The sequence below is a fragment of the Herpailurus yagouaroundi genome, unplaced genomic scaffold (assembly GCF_014898765.1).
Source record: "Herpailurus yagouaroundi ecotype Mexico unplaced genomic scaffold, PumYag 139, whole genome shotgun sequence".
In the NCBI taxonomy this organism is placed as follows: domain Eukaryota; kingdom Metazoa; phylum Chordata; class Mammalia; order Carnivora; family Felidae; genus Herpailurus; species Herpailurus yagouaroundi.
The window spans coordinates 48,660,559-48,687,603 of record NW_024412394.1 but is presented as its reverse complement, the minus strand read 5'-3'; the positions used below and the strand labels follow the sequence as shown (position 1 = coordinate 48,687,603).

The 27,045-nt window shown below is 42.8% G+C and overlaps 1 protein-coding gene across 1 annotated transcript in view; it reads left to right on the top strand.

The window, feature by feature from the left end:
- The window catches only part of GABRR1 (gamma-aminobutyric acid type A receptor subunit rho1), a 29,143-nt gene extending 15,073 nt beyond the window's left edge, over positions 1-14,070 (top strand). The window contains exons 2-9 of the mRNA XM_040474153.1: positions 960-1,066; positions 2,747-2,814; positions 3,819-4,042; positions 4,833-4,915; positions 7,578-7,718; positions 9,646-9,798; positions 11,469-11,665; positions 12,582-14,070. Coding sequence (XP_040330087.1) covers positions 960-1,066; positions 2,747-2,814; positions 3,819-4,042; positions 4,833-4,915; positions 7,578-7,718; positions 9,646-9,798; positions 11,469-11,665; positions 12,582-12,875 — 1,267 coding nt within the window. The 3' untranslated portion in view covers positions 12,876-14,070. The remainder of the gene's footprint in view (positions 1-959; positions 1,067-2,746; positions 2,815-3,818; positions 4,043-4,832; positions 4,916-7,577; positions 7,719-9,645; positions 9,799-11,468; positions 11,666-12,581) is intronic.
- The last annotated feature ends 12,975 nt before the right edge of the window (positions 14,071-27,045 follow it).

Below are 27,045 nucleotides of genomic sequence, written 5' to 3'. Positions count from 1 at the left end.
ATCTCGTGGTCTGTGAGTTTGAGCCCCGCGTCGGGCTCTGTGCTGACAGCTCAGAACCTGGAGCCTGTTTCAGATTCTGTGTCTCCCTCTCTCTGACCCTCCCCCGTTCATGCTCTGTCTCTCTCTATCTCAAAAATAAATAAACGTTAAAAAAAAATTTTTTTAATAGAAAAAATAAAAAGGGGAGAACTAAGGACATATATTTGTATTTACTTGTACCTACAAGAAACCTTGCAAAGAAACAAGAAATCATTCAGAGAGATACCTGGGGATGGGAGAAATGTGGTAGAGGCAGAGATGGGAGGGAAACTTTTCACTGCATTTCCGTTTCTAAAATTGTCCAACCCCGTAAATGCATTACCTATTTAGAAAACATAAAAATAAATAAAAATGGCCCTAGGTGTAATCCAGCAGCAGAACAAGAAGCTGCCTCTGATGGAATAAGGATGGTGGACTTTCCAAGGGCAAATCCATCCTCTTTCCACAGAATGGGCCAACAGAAGCCAAGGGTACCAAGCTCTGCCCACACCCACTTCCTCTCCCCTCTAGCTCAAACCCTCCCGGAATGGCCATCGTGCTTTGGAGGGGGATAGACTTCTTAGTAAGGCCAGGACCAGCAGTTATCAGCATTAGCTACACATTAAAATCATCTGGGAAGCTTTTAAGAATACTAATTGCCAGGCCCCATTCCCAGAGCACCCAAATCCAAAATTCTGAGGTGGGGCCTGGGTATTGGTGTTTTTAAAGCTCCTCAGTTATGATTCTAAACTACTGTCTTGGACCTTCTGGGTCAGTTCATTTCTCTAGAAAGCTAGAGAGAGGGAAAGAACATATCCAATAGCTTAAAAGAAGAAATCATACGTCCCATCGAACCTGTCAGGATCACATCTGAATGCAAGAAATTTTTTTATCTGCTTTGATTGGAATATGTGCTCAACCCATTTCTCCCCTCTTGGCAGTCCAATTCTGAAACGAAGTCCCGATATCACCAAGTCGCCACTGACAAAATCAGAGCAGCTTCTGAGGATAGACGACCACGATTTCAGCATGAGGCCTGGCTTTGGAGGTATGAGCCACAACTCGCCATGGTTGTCTTCTCTTTTCGGGTCTGTTCACCTATGCCTGGGTATAAATCAAAGCAAGGGACCACCCAGCTTTGCTCTCCCCTGGTCAGGTCCATCTCTGTCGTGCTTGGTGGCCAAGATGGAACCCACAGTGTCTTCTGAGCATCACCCCTGCCCAGCCCCACCGTGGGCCCTGCTAAACACATTCTCAGAAGGTGCCTGTTGGCCGACGGCGAGGGTAGGCTAGCTGAGCAGTCCTCAGGCCACTACTCCTGATAAGGGAGGCTTGGGATCAGTGAGGCCAGCAGCTGGCTGCGGGAAGGACAAGGGGAAGATGGGGCTGCTACATCCCAAAGCTGCCTCCTGAAAATACTCTGAAACCACAACCTTGGACTAAATTCATTCTCATCCGGGAGCTGGCAGATGGAACGAGGGGTGTGTATCTGAGGGCAGAGTGTGGTCTGCTGGATTTAATTAAATGAAAATAGCTTGAGAAAATAATGATCTAGAGCAGAGGGATGTCATGGCACTTTGAAGCTTAGCCTGCAGCTGCCAGATTTCAGCCTGCTCAGTGTCAAATAGGGTTTTCATCTACATGGGTTTCTTCCTGCAATAAAAAATTTATTTTAGAAACCATCCCCATGTTTTTATTTCTTCTAGCCACCTCGACCCAAAGAATAAACAGATTCTAGAAGGGAGTCTTTATTTAATCTGTAACCTGCTCCTGTTAGATCCAAACCCACCTCAACCCATGATAATCTGAGTCTGCCCCATGCCTGCCCCCCATGCCTGAAAGCAGGGAGGAAAAGGGGCAGCAATCTACTTCTCCTTCTCTTTATGGATAGTAAGATTGCATGGCTTAGAAATGCCAAAGGCCACCCTATTGCATCATGTTGCCCTTGGAAGCTACCCCATCCTGTGGCAAAGGTACAGATGTGTGGGCTTGGCCGATGACCTGAATGTGGCTTTGGTTCTGGGTGCCTATTAACCAGGTAGAGCCTTTCTCATGGCCAGACAGAGACACTGGCTTCCGTGACACAAGAGGCTGCAAAATCAGGAGGCAAATATAAAAAATAAAGTGGATAACCCCATGCTAAGGAGTAACTCCTTAGATTAGACTCAGCTTTGAGCTAGGTCTTCATTGTATCTTTAGATAAGTATGTGCAACCAAAGAAGAAAGCTTTATATTAACCTCATCATCTCAGAATCACCTGAATGATTCAGATAAAGAAAACTTAAAAAAAAATATTTACTTATTTTTGAGAGAGAGAGAGAGAAAGAGAGCACAAGTGGGGGCGGGGGAGAGAATGAGGGAGAGGGAGAGAGAATCCCAAGCAGGCTCTGCACTGTCAGCGTAGAGCCCAATATGGGGTTCAAACTCACAAACCACAAGATCATGACTCTAGCTGAAGTTAGACGCTTAACCAACTGAGCCACCCATATGCCCCAAAACTTCTTTTTTTTTAAACCTTTGTTGGAATATTCCAGGGAGGCAGCCTATGATCCAACCCTTTGATTTCTGGCTTCATTTGAGCTTGAAATGTGGGGACACCAAACCTTCAAGTCTGACAGGAAACTGAGGAAACTGGGGCTCCAGGGGGGGAAATGCTCCTATGCCTGTCTTTTCTATAGTGAAAATTCAAATAGAAAGAATAAATGCTCTTGCCATGCCCCATTTGCAGGTCCAGCCATTCCTGTGGGTGTGGATGTGCAGGTGGAGAGCTTGGACAGCATCTCAGAGGTCGACATGGTAAAGTGCTTCTTTTTCTAGGGCTGTAGCAGGTGGATTCACACAGGGCCTATGCTGGGCCAGGAGGTCCACACACCCGAATTCACTGGGTCTCACAACTCTCTGGCTACGGGAATGCCCACACTCATTTTATAGGTGGCTCAGGAAGGTTAAGACACTTGCCAAAAACCACCCACTGGAACGAAGCAGAGCCAGATGACAAAGCCGATCTCCCTCCCGTGCCTTTTGCCATCGGGATGGTTCTCTGGGCAAAGGCTCTCAAACATAAACCGTAGGGTCCGCGGTTGAAGCTGCCAGATATCCCACAACTGTAGATCCTATATCTGGCTGCGGAAATGCAGATGAATTGCTGAAAAGTGTCCCTTTTTTCCTTTTTAATGAGTTTAGGTGGAAAAATAGAATGTTCTACAACTCCTCGACTTACAGGACTTTTTACAGCCTTAGCTTAGTTTGGGTTCTCCAAAAAAGCAGACTTGAGAGAAGCATTCTAGCACAAGTTGAAAAGTGATCCCAGGAAAATCGAGAAGAGAGTGGGGGGAGGTGAGATGAGGGTGGGGAGGAAGCACATAGACCTGAGCCTCAAGCCAGTTACTACTAGGAATCTCAGTCCCACTGGGGGTACTCCAGGAGTCAACAGAGAACACGCCTCACGGTTATCCCAGCTGAGGGGCCAAGGAGCTGGGGTGCTTAGCTGGTCCCGCCCAGCCCCCCACTCGCCCCAGTATGTTGAGGGTCACAAGCGCTGACAGTAGCACCTTGTCAGTGTGGAGGCACTTGGCAGGGGATGCGGTGGGTCTCAGGGACACGGGTTCTGCTCGCGGTCTCTTGCTGTGTCCCTCCCCTGCAGTCCCCCTCCTACTGTAGCAAACCCCAGGGACTGGAAGCAAGACCTCTACTCTGCTGTTGCATTCTCAGCCACTGACGGCTCCATGGGGTGCACAGTGTCCTGCTGACACCCAGTGGGTTCAGTGTGTGGGGTTCTCCTCTCTGTCCTTCCCCTCCAGGACTTCACGATGACCCTCTACCTGAGGCACTACTGGAAGGACGAAAGGCTGTCCTTCCCGAGCACCAACAACCTCAGCATGACGTTTGACGGCCGTCTAGTGAAGAAGATCTGGGTCCCCGACATGTTTTTCGTGCACTCCAAGCGTTCCTTCATCCACGACACCACCACGGACAATGTCATGTTGCGGGTCCAGCCCGATGGAAAAGTGCTCTACAGTCTCCGGTAAGGCCCTCCCAGCCCTCAGGCTGTGCCTCTTCCTGTAGGTCCTTTTACATCTGAAGCCTGGGCAGAAAGGCAAATCATTTGACCACTCACACCTGCAGTTTTGCTTTTTTGGCTTTGAATAGCTAGCTGCTGCTTCTTTTTTTAGAAAATGTTTTTTTCTATTTATTTTGAGAGAGAGAGAGAGAGCACACAAGCAGGGCAGGGGCAGAGAGAGAGAGAATCCCAAGCAGGCTCCGCGTTGTCAGGGCAGAGCCCGATGCGAGGCTTGAACCCATGAACCGTGAGATCATGACCTGAGCCCAAATCAAGAGTCAGATGCTTAACCGAATGAGCCACCCAGGTGCCCCTCATTAATATTATTCCTGATACATTGTATACAAATATCGAATATTGATAAAATCAACAAATGAACAGAAAAAATGGAATTTATCAACAAGAGAACAATATATGCTCCTATGATTTCCTTTAGGAAACATTATCACATGAATTTTTATTTCACAGGTTTATATTGATAGAGGTCATTGCTTTGTTAATATGCTTCAATGTGATAGAATTTACAGAGATAGACACCCTGTTGGCCTCACCCTGCCGCTGGAGTTAAACATAAAAACCGGAGTACTCCAATGACTTTATTATACGCAGGCTACTTACCTAAGTCTTGACACCTTGCTTATCAATTATAAGGAGGCAGTTACATAGGAAGGAAACAGAGGCCTTTTCTGTTTGATCATTTTGCACTTGTATTTTGCAGCCTCTGAAAATTTGGATTTTGTCTTTTGGCTTGCAGGGTAACAGTGACTGCAATGTGCAACATGGACTTCAGCCGATTTCCCCTGGACACGCAAACGTGCTCACTTGAAATTGAAAGTTGTGAGTAGACTGTCCTGGACATTGGCACACAAACCGCGAGTAATCGCAAACACCGAGAACTGTCAGTAGCACGAACAGCATGTGCTCCTCCTTCTTGGCTGTGCTTTTCAAGTGATTTTTCAATTATTTATGTATCTTTTTAAAAGTTTGTTTATTGTACGTGTGTGTGTGTTTGTGTGTGTGAGAGAGAGAGAGAGAGAGAGGAAATGTAACTGGGGGAGGGGCAGAGAGAGAAGGAGAGAGAATCCCAAGCAGGCTCCTCACTGTCAGTGCAGAGCCCGACTTGGGGCTTAATCTCACGAATTGTGAGATCAGGACCTGAGCCAAAATCGAGAGTCGGGTGCCCAACTGACTGAGCCACCCACATGCCCCTCAAATGACTTTTTAAGATATTAAACCTAAGTCCAGAGTCGTTTTGAAAATCAGGCATAAGTTTGAAACTAAAACCTTCTGTTCCCATAACGGTTTTAAACTTGGTTCTGTGGAACCAGAGCTGGGGAGGGTGGTAGAGGGCTCAGCAAATGCGGATCTCCTTCTGTAGCTGTTTCTACACACTGTCCATCCATAGAGCTCATTTCTGACCTGTTTAATTGTTCCTCTGAATGAGATTTCTGTGGAAGAAAAGATTTCTTGACAAAAACAAGTTTGGCAACAATCGCCAGAGGGAACTGCCCAGGCGAGCACACATCCTGCTTGAGACTCTCAGGCACAACTGAGGGGCATCGGGACACTTGCACACAAAGTCCTGGACAGATTCAAAGCCAGGCCCCAGGAAGGGCAAGGCTGAGGCAGCATCAAGGACTAACCGCTTGCATCTCCAGCTCTCTACACGACTGCTCTGTTTTTCAGTCTTTGCCCAAACGCTTCCTCTGGTGGGTGCAGTCTGGACTCCCGCATAACTCCAGCTGGTCCGCTCCAACTGAGCACATGCCCACTGGCCCTTCCTGGCTGGTGGCCAAGCCCTAGTGAGGAATCTCTTTGGCCCAGGACACCTTTGTAAGCCTACCTGCACTGTGGCAATGGTTCAGGGGTGCCCTGGCTCCAGTCATCTGGGGCTGAGGAGGGCAGGGATGTTGACCCCCCACATAGCAGGGGCCAGATAGCTCCATAGGGCACTGAATGTGGGAAAAGGGAATAATAAATCCTAGGACCAAGGAAATCACTACCCACTGCACAGTGATTTGCCACCTGCTGTCATGTAATCCTCACCAGATCCTGTGAGAAGGTTACTATTATCTCTGTTACGGGTAGGAGGGGTGTAACTTGCCTGAGGACATACTGCTAAAACGGACTAAACTCACTGACTCCAGAACCTTGTTTTCCCTACCACACCCAGGCGGCTCCGTCAGGAATGTAGCTTTTTCCAGGTTGCATCAGTCAGGGTACCACAGAGAAGCAGAATATCAGAGATACATAGTAAAAGATATTTAGTGTCAAGGAATTGGCTTACATGAGCCTGGGGGTTAGCTTGGCAAGTCTGACACGTGCAGGACGGGCTGTCAGGAAGGGTGGCTGGGAACCCTCGGGTGGGACCTGATCCTGCCCGTGGAGGCAGGAAGGGCAGAATTTCTTCTTCTTGGGGAAACCTCAGGTCTGATCTTAAGGCTTTTCTGTTGATTGGATCAGGCCAACTCAGATTATCCTGGATCATCTCCTTTACTTAAAGTGAACTGGTGGTAGGTGTCACACCCACAAAGCATCTTCCGAGCAACACCTAGATTTGTGTTTGATTGAATAACGGTACTGTAGCCTAACCAAGTGGAGGGGATACATGACACCAACTATCACGCAGGTCAAGGGTAAGAAATAGAAGAAAATAGAGGAATGAAATAGGGCATCAGGGAGCTCCGGCAAGAACTGTCTAACACATGAGCAGACTGGACCGGCAACTGTGAGGTTTTACCTCAGCTCTGTCCAGGCCGCAGGTAGGTTTGTTCAACCGGAGTAAGATGTGGGCTCACCTAAAGTGGGATCACCAGGGGGAGTGATCCTTATGGAGAATCACTTGGATTTTTCCCTGGGTAGGAAGAGCAAGAGGAGGCCTGCAGAAAAGGGACTTGTGTCCTGCTGCCATCACTTTGTGGCTCCTTTCCTGCTAGAATGCACCCCTTATTACCTGAGAGTATTGCAATAGGTTCGCCATCAATGGATGCATTCCTACACTTTGAAAGGAGAAAAGAAAGGGCTAAATTAGCCTGGGCTTGTAAGGCTGAACCGTATGCGATACTGCAGCCATTTATCCATTTCTGATCTACAAGCATAGCAACTTCATTTTTTCTTTTAATATTCGTCTGAGAGACAGAGAGAGAGAGAGAAGGGGAGCCGAAGTCTGATGCTTACCCGCCTGAGCCATCCAGGCGCCCCACAACTTCATTTGTTTTAACCTAATAAATGGCAGGCTGAATTGTGAAGTGAGCACTTTTGCAGGCATTATGAGCATTTAGGCTTGACAGCTTTGTTCTGATGACTTCTGGAAGACTGGGGAGAATTAATGTGGATTTTGTTTTGCTTTGTTTAGACTGTGGTTTGTTTATTCAGACTCTCTTACTACAATCCCAGTCGTCCGTGTGGGAGGTCTGGAGCTGCTTCCACAGAGCCCCACAGGCAGGCCTGTCCTCCCACGGCCGCCGGCCGTGCCTGATGCTGTCTCCCATCCTTTCAGATGCCTATACAGAGGATGACCTCATGCTGTACTGGAAAAAAGGCAACGACTCCTTGAAGACAGATGAGCGGATCTCACTCTCACAGTTCCTCATCCAAGAATTCCACACCACCACTAAGCTGGCCTTCTATAGCAGCACAGGTAGGGGTGGGGGTGGGGGGCAGGGAGTGGGGGCTTGGTTGTCAAGCGAGCAGAGCTTGTGTGCTTGGATTTGAAGCCAAAGGTGGAAATCCCTAAATCAGGATGGCAAACACTGGGGAAGGTGATTTTCAGATACCACCAAAGCATTGGAAGTGATAACCTAGAAAATATTAGTAAAGACTCAAACAGAAGCTATGGGAGGAGGTTTGTTTGAGCCAATTATTTTGCCAGTTTAGCAGCTGGCATCTCACCCCTGATAGGATCTCCAGGGCCCCTTCCTTTATAGACAACAAACAGTTCAATTTTAGGTCTGTTGATTTCCATTCTCTTTGCTCCATTCAACCAATTCTCTCTCTCTCTCTCTTTTTCCGCCCCATCCCCACCCCCCAAACAGTCCTCTCTTAACCATACTGCTTGCATAGGTCCTCCTTAAGACCTTGTGAGCCTCAGTGCTCAGGTCGGGGTGGCCTCACCCCCTCTGGTTGCCTGAGGGCTTGCTCTGTGGTCTTCCTCTGGGCAGCTGAGGGGAACAGTTTTCTCCAACCTTTGTCTCTGTCTTGACTAATCATCCTTCAGGATGATCTTGTTCAAATCTTTATGAAGCTTCTATTGCCAAAAACATCGCATGACTGCACAAAGAAGTGCAACCTTTTAAGTCTTTATAATCTGCAACAGAGGCACTGTTTTATTTCCAACACATGGCAATGCAGCACATCTCATCTTCTGTATACATCACTCAGGAGTCTTGATTTTTCAGGGGATCTCCACTTCACCTTAGCATTCTAACATTTCCTCTTGTCTTAGTCTGCTCGGGCTGCTATAACAAAATTCCATAGACTGGGTGGCTTCTAAACAACAGAGATTTACTTCTCACAGTTCTAGAGGCTGGGAAGTCCAAGATCAAGATGCTGGTGGATTCAGTGTCTGATGTCTATAAACTTCCTAGTTTATAGACAGCCACCTTCTCCCTGTGTCCTCATATGGGGGAAGGCACAAGGGAATGATCTGGGCTCTCTTTTATAAGGGCACTAATCCCACTAATGATGTAATCACCTCCAAAGGCCCCACCTCCAAATACCATCACACAGAGGATTAGGTTTCAACATACAAATCTGGCAGGGACCCATTCAGTCCATAGCACCTCTACACTCGCTTTCTGGGACTGTTTTACAATGATCACTATTGCAGTATAATTGTCTAGGATACCAAGTTTTCAAGTTAATGTCGCCAAGTCTCCATTTTATTTTCAGTCCTCGTCGTCTCCCATTTATCCTGCCTTCTCCTTTTCCTTCCTCTTTCTCCTGTTCGTTAGAACTCCTCCATTCATATTTTTTCCTTGTAGAGAACACGAGGGGAGAGCTAAAGCACAGCTGAGCCGGTGACCTTTCACTGTTCTGAAATGTAATGTTACGGTTAGCTGGGTATTTTAACTTTGAAACATTTTCCTCTATAAAGAAATCCAAAGGAGCTTGTTTAAATAAATGTTTCCCAAGCTTTATTGTGCGTATAAATCATGTGGGGAGTATTGTTGAAAAGAGATTCTGATTCAATAGATCTGGTGTGGGGCTGAGAGTCTGCATTTCCAAGTAATCAAGTGACAGTGACTTTGCTGGGCTCTGTCCCAAAGGATGAGTAATAAGCCTTAAATGGCCGTCTCAAGGGGCTCCACTTATGTAGAAGACAGGGGCCAAGGATTTCTTGAGAGGGACCCACCCATGTGGTTCAGGTTATCATATAATCACTCTCTTCCCTGTTTTTTTTCTCCCTCCCAATTTATAAAGGTATGGCAAGGTTCCAGGGAAGTGTCTAAGGCGTTTACGATTCCCCAGATAAAATGTGTTGTGTGAAGTTGCTGAGTGGCTATGGCGTGTGTCCCCCAGGCTGGTACAACCGTCTATACATTAACTTTTCCTCCTGTGTTCCCCAGGCTGGTACAACCGTCTATACATTAACTTCACTTTGCGACGCCACATCTTCTTCTTCTTGCTCCAAACTTACTTTCCTGCCACCCTGATGGTCATGCTGTCCTGGGTGTCCTTCTGGATCGACCGCAGAGCTGTGCCCGCCAGAGTCCCTTTAGGTAAGGAACATCTCAAGTGCACGTTCCAGGCACCTGAAAATACAAGCCATTTCTTCCAGATAAAAACAATTCATTTCAAATTGATTGTTAACCTCTGTTAGCATTGTAACTTTGAAAAACCAGGTTATTGATTCACAAGTAAAATGCCATTCTTAAGAACCTGTGTGGCAAAAGAACTGTTTCCAGGTCCCCACAAGTGCTAATGTAAATAACCCACCTTCAGTCTTCTTAGAACCATGTTCTGGGGTCAGTGGTCCCGGTGTGTGGGTGCTTTCTCTGCTCACCTGCATAAGAAATCATGTTCTCTAACAGGGCTTCTCAAAAGGTGGCCCAAGGGATCTTTGCAACGGAATCCCTGGGGGGATCTGTTAACAGTGAAGAATCCTGGGGCACCTGGGTGACTCAGTCTGTTAAATGTCCAACTTCGGCTCGGGTCATGACCTCACAGTTGGTGGGTTTGAGTCCCCGCGGTATCGTCACCCGTAGGGCTCTGTGCTGACAGCTCAGAGCCTGGAGCCTGCTTCGGTTTCTGTGTCTCCCTTTCTCTCTGCCCCTCCTCCACTTGCACTCGCTCTCTCTCTCTCTCAAAAATAAATAAACATTTAAAAAAATTTTTTAAAACAAAACAAACAATGAAGAATCCTGGGTCCCTTCCACATGTATAGCATCAGAATCTCTGAGAAAGGACTAGGAACCTACATTTTGAACAGTCTCCTGGTAATTCTTATACATACTCAGGTCTGAAAATCCCTATTGTGTAAGCATTTCATGGATAGGTACTTGCTATCAACTCTCTTCCCCACTTTAAAATATTTCACCCACTCAGTCACACACACCCCCATTGTTCAGATGATTCAGAGGCTTCAAGGGAGAGGGTGACCCCTCCCCTCAGATTTTAGTGACACTGAATTGGAGTTGGCCCTTAAGGTGACCCCAGTCCCCTGTGATTTGGTGTTTGCCAAGCAAACATTCTGAGCTTAATTTGAAATCCCAGGCAAATACCATTGACAAATGCCCTGTCCTTTAACAGTTGTTCTATCGCTTGAATAGTTACTGTGCTAAATAAACAAACATTCTAGTTTTCAAAATCTAATCCCCATTAAATGAGGTTAACATCATTCTTGGCAAAATTGACCTCTGAGTCCTCAGGTCAACATTGCTGAACGGGCAGCTGGGTCCAGCACGGGGGTAGGTGCCATAATTGCCCTGATGGCTGATTATACAGGCCCAGGACTGCAAGACCAGCAACAAGGACACAAATACTAAAATATACCTTGTGCTCTTGTTTCCCTTTTGGAGAAAGAGTTACAAGAAACACATATATACCTGCTCATAGATATAAACTCTGTTTTAAACAATTGAATGGAAATTCACATCTTGCTGCCCAAATGTCTGGGGCGGGCGCTCTACAGAAGGACAAAGTGATACGTTTGCTCTAATGAATATGTTCGTATATGGAGTGAGGAAAGGGTGAGCAGGGGGCAGTGGAGGAGTAAGAGAAGCTTCATAAAAGCTACATCTTGAAAGATGAGTAGGGGGCAGGGACAGAGAGGCAGGGATGGAGATATTCTAGGCCCAAGGAGCAGAAAGGACAAAGAACAGAGGCGTGAAGCCACCCAGTGTGTTTGGTGAAAGACAAACACGGGCTTTTTTTCTCGCTCTGTGTGCAGGTATCACCACCGTGCTGACCATGTCCACCATCATCACAGGCGTGAACGCCTCCATGCCCCGCGTGTCCTACATCAAGGCGGTGGACATCTACCTCTGGGTCAGTTTTGTGTTCGTGTTCCTCTCGGTGCTGGAGTATGCAGCTGTCAACTACCTGACCACGGTGCAGGAGCGGAAGGAGCGGAAGCTCCGGGAGAAGGTGACCTTACCATAAGTAAAGAAAGTGCTCAGGGATAGAGTCTGGTCCAGCTATGGACTGTGAGAAGGTCAGACCTTCTCTGTAGAAGTGGGTAGTGACATCCCATCCTCAACCTTCTCCACCGATTGGTGTGGAGATCAAACAAAATAATATGTTAACACAGTGCTAATTTTACCCTGGGCTACATATTTCAGTCACTCAAAAATTTATTTAGCACCTACCATACGCCAGGAGCTAAGCCAAGTTAACTAAGACATAGGCCCTTTAATCTTGGTGGTGTTCAGTGTTTAGTGCTAAAAATCGATGACAATTCAACACTGTGAAACAATTATTTGTGAACACAGAGGTGTGATAAAAAAACCTTCCAGGGAGGTACATCCTCCATTCTGGGAACTTTCCTTTCATATGTGATCTTGTGCATCTCCCGTCATTTTCCCGATCATCTTCCCTCTCGCCTGGCTTTCCTTTCTTCCCCCTGTCTGCGGTCCCATGGTTATCTCCTCCAGAAAACCAGAACTAAATAAGAGTGAAGTTTCTCCACAATGCTACACCTTTCAATCCCCACCTCATCACATCACACACACATAACATTACCAGAAAACATTTTTATCAGGGCTTACATCCGTTTATGATCTCATGGAGAACAGGGCAATTATCTGATCATGAACATTCTCATCGGTCTCTGATGCAACGTGATGTTTCCTAAGAGTTGCTTTGTAGACTTCAAACAAAAACGGATACCTGCTCTTTTAGGACGACTACAGTGTCACCACCATTATTTTCCCACGCCCTGCCCCTAACTGGGAATAAAAGAAACTAGAAACGGCAACCCCGTCCACTATTGCAGTTTCTTGTGAAGGGCTTCCGAGAGATGAAGCTGAGCTGGCATCCCAGTGTGTGTTTGCTGTGTTCGCAGCTTCCCTGCACCTGTGGAATACCCCAGCCACGCGGGGTCATGCTGGATGGCAGCTACAGTGACGGGGAGGTTAACGACCTGGGCAACTACACGCCGGAGAATGGAGAGAAGCCGGACAAGATGATGGTGCAGCTGACCTTGGCCTCAGAGAGGAGCTCCCCCCAGAGGAAAAGTCAGAGAAGCAGCTATGTGAGCATGAGGATCGACACACATGCCATTGATAAATACTCCAGGATAATTTTTCCAGCAGCATATATTTTATTCAATTTAATATACTGGTCTATTTTCTCATAAACGCCTGTAACTCTATACATTTCACATTCTTCTGTATGTACCACAGAAATACCTGTACGATGAGAGTAATTTAAGGTTATGATGAAATTAAAGTTCCCACTACCCACTCTTCTCCAGCTTTCCAAAACGACATTGACAAGACACTTACTGGTTTAATCTGCACTTAATAACCATCTATTGTGTCCACAGAATTATACACGGTGCTGCAGGAATTGGACACCTGTAGCAACTGGGGATAGTTGTTACCGGGATTCCCTGGAAAAGCACACTGCCAGCATTGTGGGCACCCTGTAGTCAACCTCTTTTAGACCCTAGGTGCTTATTTACATGAATGATGCCCTTTATGTGCACGTCACTATATTCTCTGGGACTAGGTGGAATTGGGAAGCACCTAAAGATCACCTGCATGGAACATACATGCACCTAAATCCCTGGTTTGGCCAAAATTGATGCTTCACTTTATAGCCTATTACCTATTTTTCAATATTTATTGAAATGCATGTTTATTTTAATGCAAGGCAATAATAGTATTTCTATTTTTGTTTGTGTCTCATGGTTCATGAGGTTTCACCTCTCTGAAGCAAAGCTCTTTAGATTGATACAATGGCTTCTGATTTGGTGGGGAATTTCTCTGGTAGGGAAATTTTAAAGAAGAGGGTCTATGCATGCATTTTGTCAGTTCTGTCATAGAAATAACTAGCCTAGAAAATTTCTGTTAAGTGTTCCTGTTTCATAATCACTGCTTCGTGTATCTCCACCTTGGAGCATGTCCCAGTTCAAAGTGAAGTCCTTTCTCAGTAGTGTGATATCTTCACTGAGGAACTCAGGAATAGACAGATTTTTTTCTACATAAACATTTCAAGAAAATGCATAATTTGAGACAACCTATAACTCATTAGGATGAGAAATGCCCACATAGATTCTGAAGAAAAAAAGAACACCAGAAAGAAAAAGAAATGGGAAGACATCACTGGACATCTCCATTTGACCTCAATGAATACCAGCATTTTCTATGAACCAGTAAACAATGGCCACCTCTTGCCAGAGCATGGGATAAAGGAGAGGGTTCTAATTTGATGTATTATTTAAACAAATAAGTTACTCAGACTAGGTATCTACAGGATCAACACCCACCAAACTTATCCGAACAGCATTTGTTTAAAATTCACTTTAATAAAGTAAATTCTATACACAATAATGTCATTGTATTTCCAAAATTAATTGGACTGAGCATCCATACTACATATTTCTTCATATTAGAGCTATACTTCATTCTAATCTGAAAATGAAACCATATTTGCACAAATTCTACTTACAAGGTAATCTTCCATTTCCCCCAATGAAAACTCATGAAAACAAAGGGTTTTTTTGGCAAACTCAAGATACTTAAAGGGATATAAATGAAATAGCTAAACATTAGCTTTTAGTATTTAAAAAAATTTTGGGGTGGGCGCCTGGATGGCTCAGTCAGTTAAGTGTCTTGACTCTTGATTTCAGCTCAGGTCATGATCTCATGGTGGTGAGATTCAGCCCTGCATCTGGTTCTGTGCTGAGCATGGAACCTTCTTGGGATTCTCTTCCTCTCCTTCTCCCTGCTCCCCCTCTCATGCTCGGTCTCTCTCTAAATAAATAAACATTAAAAAAAATTTAAACATTGTTTTTTTTTTCATGCTTATTTTCTGAAACAATTTCAATCAAACTCTTCACAAACATCTTTGTCACTCACTTCTTCCTCATGACCAGGGCCACTCTGAGTCATCTTGCAAGGTTTCCAGGCCACATGATCTGATTTTCCACCTACTTTGCTTGGGAAACTCATATGTGATGCTGTGTTAGCTGCTCAGGCCACCACAACAGGTGGCTTAAACAACAAAAATTTATTTTCTCTTAGTTCTGGAGGCTGGACGTCCAAAATCAAGGTGTTGGCGGGTTGGGTTTTTCCTGAAGTCTCCCTCTTTGGCTTGCAGATGGCGACTTTTTGCTGTGTCCTAGCATGGCCTTTTTCTCTGAGCTCATGCACACTGGTGCCCTGATGTCCCTTCTTTCCTTTTCTTTTTTTTCTTTTCTCTTTTCTTTTTCTTTTCCTTCCTTCCTTCCTCTTTCTTTCTTTCTTTCTTTCTCTCTTTCTTTCCTCTTTTAATTTTAGAGAGAGCATGAGATGGGGAGAGGGAAAGAAAGAGAGAGAATCCCAAGCAGACTCCACACTCAGTGAAGAGTCCAACGCAGGGCTCAATCCCATGACCCTAGGATCATGGGCTGAGCCAAAATCAAGAGTCAGATGCTCAACCGACTGAACCACCCAGACACCCCCCTGACATTTCTAAGAGTAGCCTTAACACTGGGGAAAAACCACTGGAGCAAGAAAACAGGTTCGGGCAACAAATATAAATATAATCTTATTTTTTTTGTTGCTGCAACATAGAATTTAGGTGAATGTAATTCTAAAACATTGTCCCTAAAAATGATGGATTCCAAAGAAGTGGAAATTTTTGTAGGGTGAGTGGTCAATGGAGTTATTTGATAAGGATTAAATAAAGAGACATGGAAATTGCTTTAGGAAATTTACTGGCCACAATAGCAGAATTTCTTTTACACAAAGGCCAAGTTTTAAATCTCATTCAGCCATGTTTTAACAAGGTTCCACTTGTAATTTTCCAGTAGGTTTCTTTCTCTTAGACCTTCTATTGGAAAGCAATCAACTTTAGTATTGCCCAATTTAATGATATGCCTAGAAAAATAGTTCAAGCATGAGGAGAGAAGAAAAAAATGATCTCTGAAAATTTCTCAATCTTCACCCAAAATTGGCACCGTTTTCTCATGTTGTACATCTGCACACAACTATCCTTACTTGAAAATCAATTTTAGAGTTCTGGCTTCTCCCCAAAATACCATGACTACAATTTAATATGAACCTGGCTGCATAGTTACTGGCTTTGCCATTTCAGATTGTTAACAATTTTTGCAAAATTGCCTTCAGCTATGAAATACAGCATAATTATACTCAAAATATGTCCGGTGATTTACCTAAAAACTGAAGATTTAAGGTGAGAAGAAAAGCTAGTAAAAACAAGCTAAAAGGGGCCAGCCAGATGCCTGCAGATGGATATTCCCCTCGCATACTTTCAATTTCTGTAATCTTGTTTGCCTCCTGTGTCCACCAACTGCCCAGATGGCACCAATGATAAGGGCCCCCTCCCCTTTTTCTCTTGTCTCTCAACCCCCTACCATCCCAGCCATAAAAGGAGGCCGATGCCAAGGTTCGGGGCTCAGCCTTTGGAGGTGACTCCGCTGGGCCAGCACCAGTGCACAACAGTCTTTTCTAATTCCCCGAGTGTGTGTGGCTTGTCTCTTCCTGGGCGCCGAGTACTTGGTGTAACAACGGTACAGCTTTACAACTATTTTTCCGCTTGGTAATACTGTCCCATAATACAATTTAACTACCATGGCATTCAGGTGAAATGTTGGGGTTCAGGAGCGAATGGTCAAGAAAAAATTCTTGGGACATCTTCGATGCAAAAAAAACGTGGTTTTATTACAGCATGGGGACAGGACACTTGGGCAGAAAGAGTTGCACTGGGGTTGTGGAGTGACTGATTATATACTTCAAAGTTGGGAGGGGGTTAGGGATAGGGTAAGTCTCTAAGGAATTTGGAAACAAGGTTTCCAGGACCTTGAGGGGTCATTTACTGTCTAGTAAAACCTTAGTCATGAGACCCTTCAGATGTATATCAGTGGACCATATGTTTAGAGGATGATTGCTAACAAATTATATTGGGGGGAGGGCGTAGAGGTAAAGTAAGTTTCCAAAGGGATTTTTGCATGTTGAAGACTTACAGGATCCTGGAGGTCCGGCTAATGTCAAGCTAAGGTTGCCTTTTGCCTCTAGCAAAGTATTAACATCAAGGGAGTTGGGCTTCTAGAGGAAGATCACTCTGGCTGTCTCAAGTACTTGTCAATGGGCTGTAAGTTGTTTTTGTTTTTGTTTTTTTCTTTTTTGCCTTTGTCCTCCACATCAGCATTCCTCAAGTTGGACTTCTACTCTGGGGTATTCACTGCATCTATTTTTTTTTTTTTTTTTATGTTTATTTTTTAAAGAGCGAGTGAGCTAGGGGAGGGGCAGAGAAGGAGACACAGAATCCGAAGCAGGCTCCAGGCTCTGTGCTGTCAGCACAGAGCCCAACGTGGGGCTCTAACTCACCAACCGCGAGATCATCACCTGAGCCGAAGTCGGAGCCAACTAGCCACCCACGTGTCCCGCTGCATCTATTTTTACTTAGGATAAAAATACCATTTGATTCTTGCAACTCAAATATCTCCAGAGCAGTAGTGGCATCACCTAGGAACATGTTCGGAAAGAAAGGATCTCAGTACCTGCCTTACACCTACTCAATTAGAACCTGTATTCTAACATGATCCCTAAGGTGATTTCGGTTGGGCAACCCAGCAGCCCAGACGGTGATAGAAGTGAAAGAATTTGCCCAGGGAGAACAAAAGAGAAGTTTACTGAATACACTGCAAGGGAGCAGCAGGCAGGACAGCAAAGGAGAGACTGTCTGCCAGGAGGCAGTGGTGAGGGGCACAGTTACATAGAGTAAGGGGACATATGGGATTTTCTTTTTTGGCAATCTTGGAAACTGTGCCTGGCTGTTAGTAGCCCATTAGGGCCAACGGCTATTTTGAGGTGGGTGACTTAATGAGCCTGTTTGTATTCAGCTCTGTGTTCACGGTGGGCCCTTTTACCTTGCTCAGGTTCCCATTGCTCAAGCCTTTGCCTAAAAGTGGCCTCCACAATTCATATGTACATTCAAGTTATCAATGCATTGAACTAGGATCACATAACCACACATCTTTTATTATCATTCACAGGAAGTGACAGAAGAGCTGCATTCAGACATTCAACAACTCAATATTGAGTGCTTACTATGCGTGCTAAGCACTGTTAGGAGTTCTGGCTGATTTGTTGATCCTAAACAAGTTGGTCAAGTACCCCTGCCCCTAAAGTCTACAGCCCTCCAACACCAAACCCAGCTTAAAAAACACAAATGCCTTTACAAAATGGGAAGAAATGTTTGTCCTGGAATCTTTAAAAAAAATATTTCTCCACCACAAACCTCAGCTGACTTAAATTTTTTTTTAATTCTAAGGGAGTATGAATCTCAAGTTACTTGGGATCTAAATGCAGATTTGGGAGGTGAATTTCCTCCCTTTTCCTTGGGGGGAGGGGCGGAGGGAGAGGGGAATATTGTAAAGTTCAAATTATAAAAAGCAGAAAAAACTCATAATCCTATACATCTTTATATAGTTGCCATCAATTTTACATATAAATCAATTTGGGTTCTTTTCCAGGACATAGCATCACCATTTTGCTACTAAAAACTCTTTATATTTTGCAGCCATTAAAATCATTGTATATTTTAAATATACAAGGCAATCTTTCCCCTAATATTCGATAAAATACTGTGGTGAATACTTTTAGACATCTATTCTGGTCCTACTCTGGACTATTTCCTTACATTAACAATAAATGTCTGGAATGGATGTTGATTTGAGATCAATATTCTTCATTATGTTATAGTAGTGTGATTCTAGGCTCCTAGCTTTCTATGGCTTTAAAAATCGCAAATGGGATTAAACTATACCTTAGTGGTATTTGATAATATGGGTAATATGGAATGCACTCATACTAGCTTAAGAAAGAAATAGAAGAATACCGAAGAATCTCACAGATAAAAAGTAAACAGAAGTACAGCTGAACCTGCTGAAAACAGGAGAGATGTCAGACAGCTTTTCTTTTTAGGCAGTACAGTAGCTTTCTCACTTTTCTGGGTGATTGCTGTCTTTGCTATTAAGATTGTCCTCAGCATATACATGACATTCAGCTCCAGAGTTACTGTCTTTAAAATTACAGTGCTCATCATCATCTGAATGATGCACCTACCCCATTCTGAATTCCCAGGATACCTAATTCAAGTATGTCCCCACCCATATCAGAATTCCATTTCAGGGGCACCTGGGTGGCTCTGGCTGTTGAGCATCAACTCTTGATTTCGGCTCAGGTCACGATCTCGCGGTGGTGAGACTGAGCTCCACATTGGGCTCTGCATTGTCAGCTTCCAGCCTGCTTGGGATTCTCTCTCCTTCTCTCTGCTCCTCCCTACCTTGCACGTGTGCTCTCTCAAAATAAATATTTAAAAAAACAATTTTTTTTTTAAGGTTTACTCATTTTTCAGAGACAGACAGAGTGTGAGGCAGGGAGGGGCAGAGAGAGAGGGAGACATGGAATCTGAAGCAAACTCCAGGCTCTGAGATGTTAGCACAAAGCCTGACGCAGGGCTTGAACCCACAGACCCGTGAGATCATGACCTGAGCTGAAGTCGGACGCTTAACCAACTGAGCCACCGAGGTGCCCCCAAAATCAATATTTATTTATTTATTTATTTATTTTTTAATTTTTTTTTAAATATTTTTTTCAACGTTTATTTTTGGGACAGAGAGAGACAGAGCATGAACGGGGGAGGGGCAGAGAGAGAAGGAGACACAGAATCGGAAACAGGCTCCAGGCTCTGAGCCATCAGCCCAGAGCCTGACGCGGGGCTCGAACTCACAGACCGTGAGATTGTGACCTGGCTGAAGTCGGACGCTTAACCGACTGTGCCACCCAGGCGCCCCAATATTTTTTTAAAAAGATAATAAATATGGTTGTGACAAATCAAGGTGAGGACAGAAAAGTTTTGTTACTGAAATTATGTTGTAATCTTAAAATAAGAAATCTGTGCTTTGTGAATTAATTCAGATCTAAACTTTTGTTAATTCTTTTCCCCTTTGATTTCCTAAATTCATTTTTGGCCAGTCTTGGATCAATAGAGAAAAGAAATCATATTTAGGCCAGGAGAACTCAGTAAGTGACAGAGGGTAGAAGAGTGTAGACAGCAAGATGCAGTTACTCATGTCAAGCAGGGGTCTGTGTCAAGCAATAACACAAACAGTAAAGGGTATTGCAGCTACAAGATATTGCCAGGACAAGCAACAACTGACACCCCAAAACTGTTAACAAGCAGAAGCAGAGGAGGTCTGCAGGGCCCAAGACCCATTAAATTCCTTTAAAAGGGGGGAGGGGTTTGCAACAAACTGTCCTGCTCTTCAGACATGACCCCTCTGGTCTGACCACTTAAAGAAGGCAGTCACCAAAGGCCCTGGCCAACTGATACCTGAACAAAAATGAGCCCCTTCACCGCTTGAACATAAGTAGGTGCCAAGAGCTGACCTGAACTGGACCAAGGCCTTATCTCAACTGTATGCCCACAAACTGACTTTGTGTTGGGATCGTTTCCTCCTCTCGTTTGTTGTGTGCCTTTGTCATGCTCTGCTCTGTGTGCTGTGAAAGAAACCAAGTTAATCACATGGTGAAATGTCATTGAGTTTTGAATTCTGAATCTGCTTTATAATTATGATTAGCTTTGCTTTATGATTGAATCAAGCTGACACTGTGGAAAGACGTAACTCACGTGTGCGCCTTCATAGCATGCTCTTGACAAAATGGCAACATCGGAGGCTGGGGAACATGGAGTAAAATCTGATTGGAGATGGTTGCAATCTCTTTCTGCCAGGGATTTTCTATCATAAGCTCTTTAAATGTAGATAGATAGATAGATAGATAAATTTTTTTTCTCTCTTAACACACAACCGACGTTAAGTGGGTTTTGTGACTTGGGAGGTATGGTTCTCCTACCACAATACATGATCTGCTTGTGAGGAATGTGTCAGGTCAGATGACAGAGTATGGAGGAAGTGATCATTAATCCTGAGTCCATATCATTTACAGGCAGTAATGCTTAGATTTAGGTTTGGTATTCCTTGAATAAATTAAGCTCAAAGGGGAAAACATGAAGTTTTTGAGCTGCTTTTCATTCTCTTGAGCTAAACAAAATACTTCATCAGACATTAATGACATCACAAATAGATAAAATTCAAGCTCTCTAAAGTAATTTATTGTTCTCAGGGGGGCAATGTCTACTTAGTATTTGACCTAAACAAGATTCTTGTCTATTTAAGACCCTGACCTTACATTTCTTTCTATTTTATATCTCTGAGGTTTATTTTTTAAGGTGATTTAATACTTTGATCCACTGAACTAACCAAAGCTAATCTTACCTTTCAATCATTGGAAAAAAGGATTGGACTCTATTTTGAAAGACAGCCTAAATTTTTCTCATATGAAGACACTTGTAATTTTTTTCTCTGAGGCACTTGTTCTTCAGCCATCAGTAAGAATCTAAAAACCTGTTCCATTGCATTTTAGTTATTACATGAATTACTTTGTATTAAAGTTGAAAAAAAATTTTTTAGTACCTTTTTTTTTTCTAAGTTTATTTTTGAGAGACAGAGGGAGCACACAAGCAGGGGGAGGGGCAGAGAGAGAGGGAAACTGAGAATCCCAAGCAGGCTCCATGCTGTCAGCACAGAGCCGAACTCGGGGCTTGACCCCGTGAACCGTAAGATCATGACCTGAGATGAAATCAAGGGGCAGATGCTTAACCAACTGAGCCACCCAGGTGCCCTGAAAATCCTTTTTAAAGAAACTTTAATGCTATAATCATGTATCACTTATCACATACAATTTGCACTGGCATTTTTCAGTTTCTGAGACTAGTGACACATTCATTTTTAAACAACAGAACTTAAAAGAATTATATTTTATGAATCAATTATATGAATAATATGGCTTTAAGTTTATTTATTTTGAGAGAGAGACAGCGAGCATGAGCACAAACAGGGGATGGGCAGAGAAAGAGAATCCCAAGCAGGCTTCACACTGTCAGCACAGAGCACAGCGCAAGGCTTGAACTCACGAACCATGAGATCGTGACCTGAGCTGAAACCAAGTCGGATGCTTAACTGACTGAGCCACCCAGGCGCCCCTAGTTTTTTACCTTAGGTAAACTCCATACCACACGTGGGGCTTGAATTCTCAACCCTGAGACCAAGAGTTGCAGGCTGTACTGACTGAGTCAGCCAAGTGCCCCAACATTTATCATTTAAAAGCAAGTCATCACCTATAAAACTGAGGAAGAGAATAATGTATCACGATTTATTTGGGTAACTACTTTAACTTCATGTATTTTATTTCTCTGTATATACACTGAAAAAAACCACAAGATGATGGCTATTAAACATATTTATTATCACTTTAGATTTTTTTCATACACACTTTCGTATGTACATATTGAAATTACAAAAACTACTATCACCTGATGGTAGTAGAGACCGCTGATTTGAAAATATTAACTTGATACATATCAAAATGCATCATCCTCAACTACACCAATGAACTGCAAAATGCCTGATGTAAAAAAGATAAAGTAATGCATCATAACTTATAGTCTTATAAAGCGTTGCTAGCACAAAGATACCAGATTTATTTTACAATGAACATTTATTTTTGATAGTTTCAAGGCTAGTATGCTATGTAGGACATTTTCCAGAAGACTAAAGAGATGCTTCAGGTAAAAACTAAGAAACGTATAAAAAACAACTATCAGAAAGGTTAAAAAAAAAAAAGTATTAGGTAATCATTCTTTTTAAAAAAAGACTTTTAATATCAATTTCTTCTATCCAAACAAACTGACACAACTCAGGTATTTTTATTTTTTTATTTACTTATTTTTTTTTTTGACTCAGGTATTTTTTTCCTCAAAAATTTCTAAGATAGTAGCTTTCGGATGATTTCCTTTCAGATGAAGTAAATCTTATGAGGACTCACCACCAACCACTAGTTTTTTCAGGCGTAAGTTTATTCTTCTTAACACCCTGTGCTTAGAAGTAGGCAGTCCTTGAGGCGCCTGGGTGGCTCAGTCGGTTAAGCAGCCGACTTCAGCTCAGGTCATGATCTCGCGGTCCGTGAGTTCGAGCCCCGCGTCGGGCTCTGTGCTGACAGCTCAGAGCCTGGAGCCTGTTTCAGATTCTGTGTCTCCCTCTCTCTGACCCTCCCCCATTCATGCTCTGTCTCTCTCTGTCTCAAAAATAAATAAACATTAAAAAAAAAAATTAAAAAAAAAAAAGTAGGCAGTCCTCAAGAAATGTTCACTGAACTCAACTGCTGAAATTATAACAGTTAAAATATCAACATAACATATCAACAAATAAATAGGCCTTTGGAAGACTGGGAAATCAAAACACTTTCAGTTTATACACTTTCACAAACACATGAAAATGCTCTAGTTTATGCTAAATGCCCCAGCTCTTTTGAGTGCTATACAAAGAAGCAATTAAAAGGATAAATTTCCTTAGTTCATAAAATATGAAAAGCAGTCCAAAAAGAGACAAGCTAAATATTAGCTATACTCGGTCTTATTATATGGTATATAGCAACTTAGTAATTAACAGTACCACATAATTGTTTTATTCACATTCTGTAGTCAGGCCTGCTTTTAAAGTTAAGTCACTGAAAACATTTTCAGTCTGTAATTAAATTTAAATCATCAAATTGGCTTCTACATTTTAAAGTCTGTTAATTTAACAAAGATGGCTAAAAGTTAATATTGGAGAAAAAGACTTTCATTTCAGGATACAAGCAATGAAAGATCATTAAAAAGGCACGTAATAGGGGTGCCTGGGTGGCTTAGTTGGTTAAGCATCCTACTTCGGCTCAGGTCATGATTTCACGGTCTGTGAGTTTCCTCAAAAAGAAGACACGAAGTTATAAATTTTAAAAAGTCCTATTCATTTGTTAACCTCCTAAAACCAAGCAATCCTCTTTTATGTATAAAGAGCTCAATATAACCCTTCCTTATCTAAAAGTGACACTGTTCGCCTGTAACCTAGTGCTTCCTTGTTTATCTTCCAAAATCTCTGGAGATTTAATGCATCCTGTGAGAACCAACCAACCATGGTAATTTAAGCCAAGTACAAACGTTTATGAAAATTCAGCACTGTTGCTTAGGAAACGTGCCACTGAAGTAGGAGGGTATAGAAAGAGCTTAGTCCCAAAAGGAAAATCTATGTTATGAAGGAAGCAATCTCCTAAATTCAAATGGCATAATGAATACTGGTGATAATTGGTTCCTCTGGAATGAGATTTTGACTTCGGCGTTTATGTATGTATTTATTTATACTTTTTAGTGTAATGTGGCTCAATTAACCAACTGGTATATAAAAAACAGAAAGGGATTTAAAGAATCTGAATTATACTAAATACTATTAAAGTGAAATAATATAAAATGTCAAGGTAAGATCTAGGACTAAAAAAATAAAAACCCGAAACACCAGGGGCGCCTGGGTGGCTCAGTCAGTTAAGCATCCAACACTTGATTTCGGCTCAGGTCATGAACTCACGGTTCATGGGTTTGAGCCCCATGTCAGGCTCTGTGCTGTCATAGAGCCTGCTTGGGATTCTCTCTCTCTCTCAAAATAAATAAACTTTATAAACAACAACAACAAACACCATCCTTCTGGATAGACTCTAGAGAATCAGTTCTCAACCTCTTCTGATGTGATAAATCCATGACATGTTCCAATGAATAAATCCGTATTCCGATCAGAGTTTTCAAAAATTGGAAGGAAAATACAGTATTACACTCAGATGGGACGCAAATCTCAGTGGCACATCAGCATTAGTTCCACACTGTGGCTTATGGCAGATAGTGCTGGTGCAGACTACACCTTCACCCCAGCTGCAACACCACACCTCGTTCCCGTTCTCTCATGTGAGAATACTTATCGGAGCGCAAGTCAATCAGTAACAATGGGATCGCTAACCTGAAATTTTCTCTGATTTGTTTTTAAAAAGTAAACCAATCACAAACAAAACACAAAACACTTTGTATGAATAACAATGAACTTGTGGCACTTCACAAAAAACAAGAGAATACTAGTGTGTTGGGTTACCTGTTAAAGTTATCGTGGCTTTAGAAGATAAAACTGTGCACCTTAGAGTACAAGGCTTATAAAAGGAATTTAAAACTGTAGTTGGGAAATTTATTAAGTTGATAATGAGGAAACTAATTCCATCCATACAAACCGGTGATCTTGGATATACCCAAGTCTCAGCCTGAAGCCTCTGCTGATCCGTCTCTCGTCTGTAATAGCGCTATTTGCGGTTACAAATAATCAAAGCATGTCGTGAAGATCCAGTTCTAAAAGCTGATGTGAAGAGCTGGAAGGCTAGCTTGCATAGCGGAGTCTTAAGGCACTGGGGTAGCTGTGTCTCAGAGCGAAGTAAATGCTAAAAGAAACAAACTTCTGAAGTTCCAGAACTCCAAACGAAGACAAACTGCCCATGCATTACAGCGGTCAGTGCCAGGGCACTGCCATCTAAACCCTTTTCTCCATGTTTTCAATTCAAAGGCTGGAAGTTTTATCTTAGGAGAAGATTTGATGATATGATGGAAGTCAAAGACAAACATTCTATTTTACTGTTATATAGGACAAAGACTGGCAAACTTTTTAAAGTAAAGGGCCATTTTGTCGCAATGGAACTGGAGAGTGTTATGCTAAGTGAAATAAGTCACACAGAGAAAGACAGATACCATATGTTTTCACTCTTACGTGGATCCTGAGAAACTTAACAGAAGACCATGGGGGAGGGGAAGGAAAAAAAAAGAGAGGGAGGGAGGCAAACCATAAGAGACTCTTAAAAACTGAGAACAAACTGAGGGCTGATGGGGGGTGGGAGGGAGGGGAGGGTGGGTGATGGGTATTGAGGAGGGCACCTGTTGGGATGAGCACTGGGTATTGTATGGAAACCAATTTGACAATAAACTTCATATATTGAAAAAAAAATAAGTAAAATAAAGGGCCAGGTAGTAAATATTTTAAGTTTTAGAGGTCACATGATCTGGTCTTGGTCTCTGATGCTTTTTTTCCCCCTATGATCCCTTAAAAATGTAAGGATTGGGGTGCCAGAGTGGCTCAGGTGGTTGAGCGTCCAACTTCAGCTCAGGTCATGATCTCATGGCTCGTGAGTTCAAGCCCCGCGTCAGGCTCTGTGCTGACAGCTCAGAACCAGGGGCTTGCTTCAGATTCTGTGTCCCTCTCTCACTCTCCCCATCCCCCACTGGTGCTCTGTCTCTCTCTCTCTCAAGAATAAACAAATATTAAAAAAAAAAAAGGTAAGGATTACTTTTAGCATGCTGGCCATATACAATCAGGTGCTTACCAAATGAGGCCATAGCTTGTAGTCCCTTGATATAGAAGAAAAGCAATTCTCAACTACTAACTGTCCCCAAAATTACACCTGTCTTTTTTTTCAATTTTAAATAATCTCAGATCGAACAGGAACTTAGAAGTTCAAAGGACTGTAGGGATAAGTGATCTAACTTTCCAAGTGGGGACCTCAAGGCTCCTGGTCCTGAGTGACTTGCTTGTGGCAGAAGAGGCCAAACGCTTACTTTTCTCTTTCCCCTTATGTTTTTGGAATACACTCAACTTTGAGGAGTTCCTTTAAAACAAAGTACACTAGAGGTTTACTATATTCACAGCTTAAAGGATTTGTTTTACCAGGTACTTTTTTCACATTCTTTTACCATGTTCAAGAAACTCACACTAAGAACCAAGAACTTAGAATACTTTTAAATTAATATTGAGAGAGCATGGGGCCTAAGAAGGCTTAGAATTCTGTCCCTTAAACTCAGTAAACTGGACAGGCTGACTTCTGAGCAGAAATCTGAATAGGGTTGCTGGGTAGAGGTGACCAGTTACATGACGCTGACACTCAAAGCAAATGGACATTGCTCCTTTCTCAGTAAGCCCCTCTAGAATATGCTACCAAGCAAACACTTCACAGGAAAAGTCTAACCCTATCTGTCTATATGTTTTCCTAATACAGAAATACAGAATTAGGAATAGCACTTTAATGCCACTTCTCAGAGTTAATTATGTAAAAAAAAAAAAAAAAAATTCATTTTCCTTCAAATGGTAAAACTGAAGCTTATTCTTTGTACTAAACTTCTAGTTGTTTCCCACAGCATTTCTGATTAAAATCCTGCTTTTACTATCAATGAAAAGATTCTCTAAGTCAACATAGATATAATCAGATGTTCAAAATGAACTTTTCCTAAATTTAGAATCTGAATTTAAAAATTTTAAATTTTAAAATAATTTTAAAATTATTTTACCATCCTATACCAAAAGAAAGAAAGAAAGAAAGAAAGAAAGAAAGAAAGAAAGAAAGAAA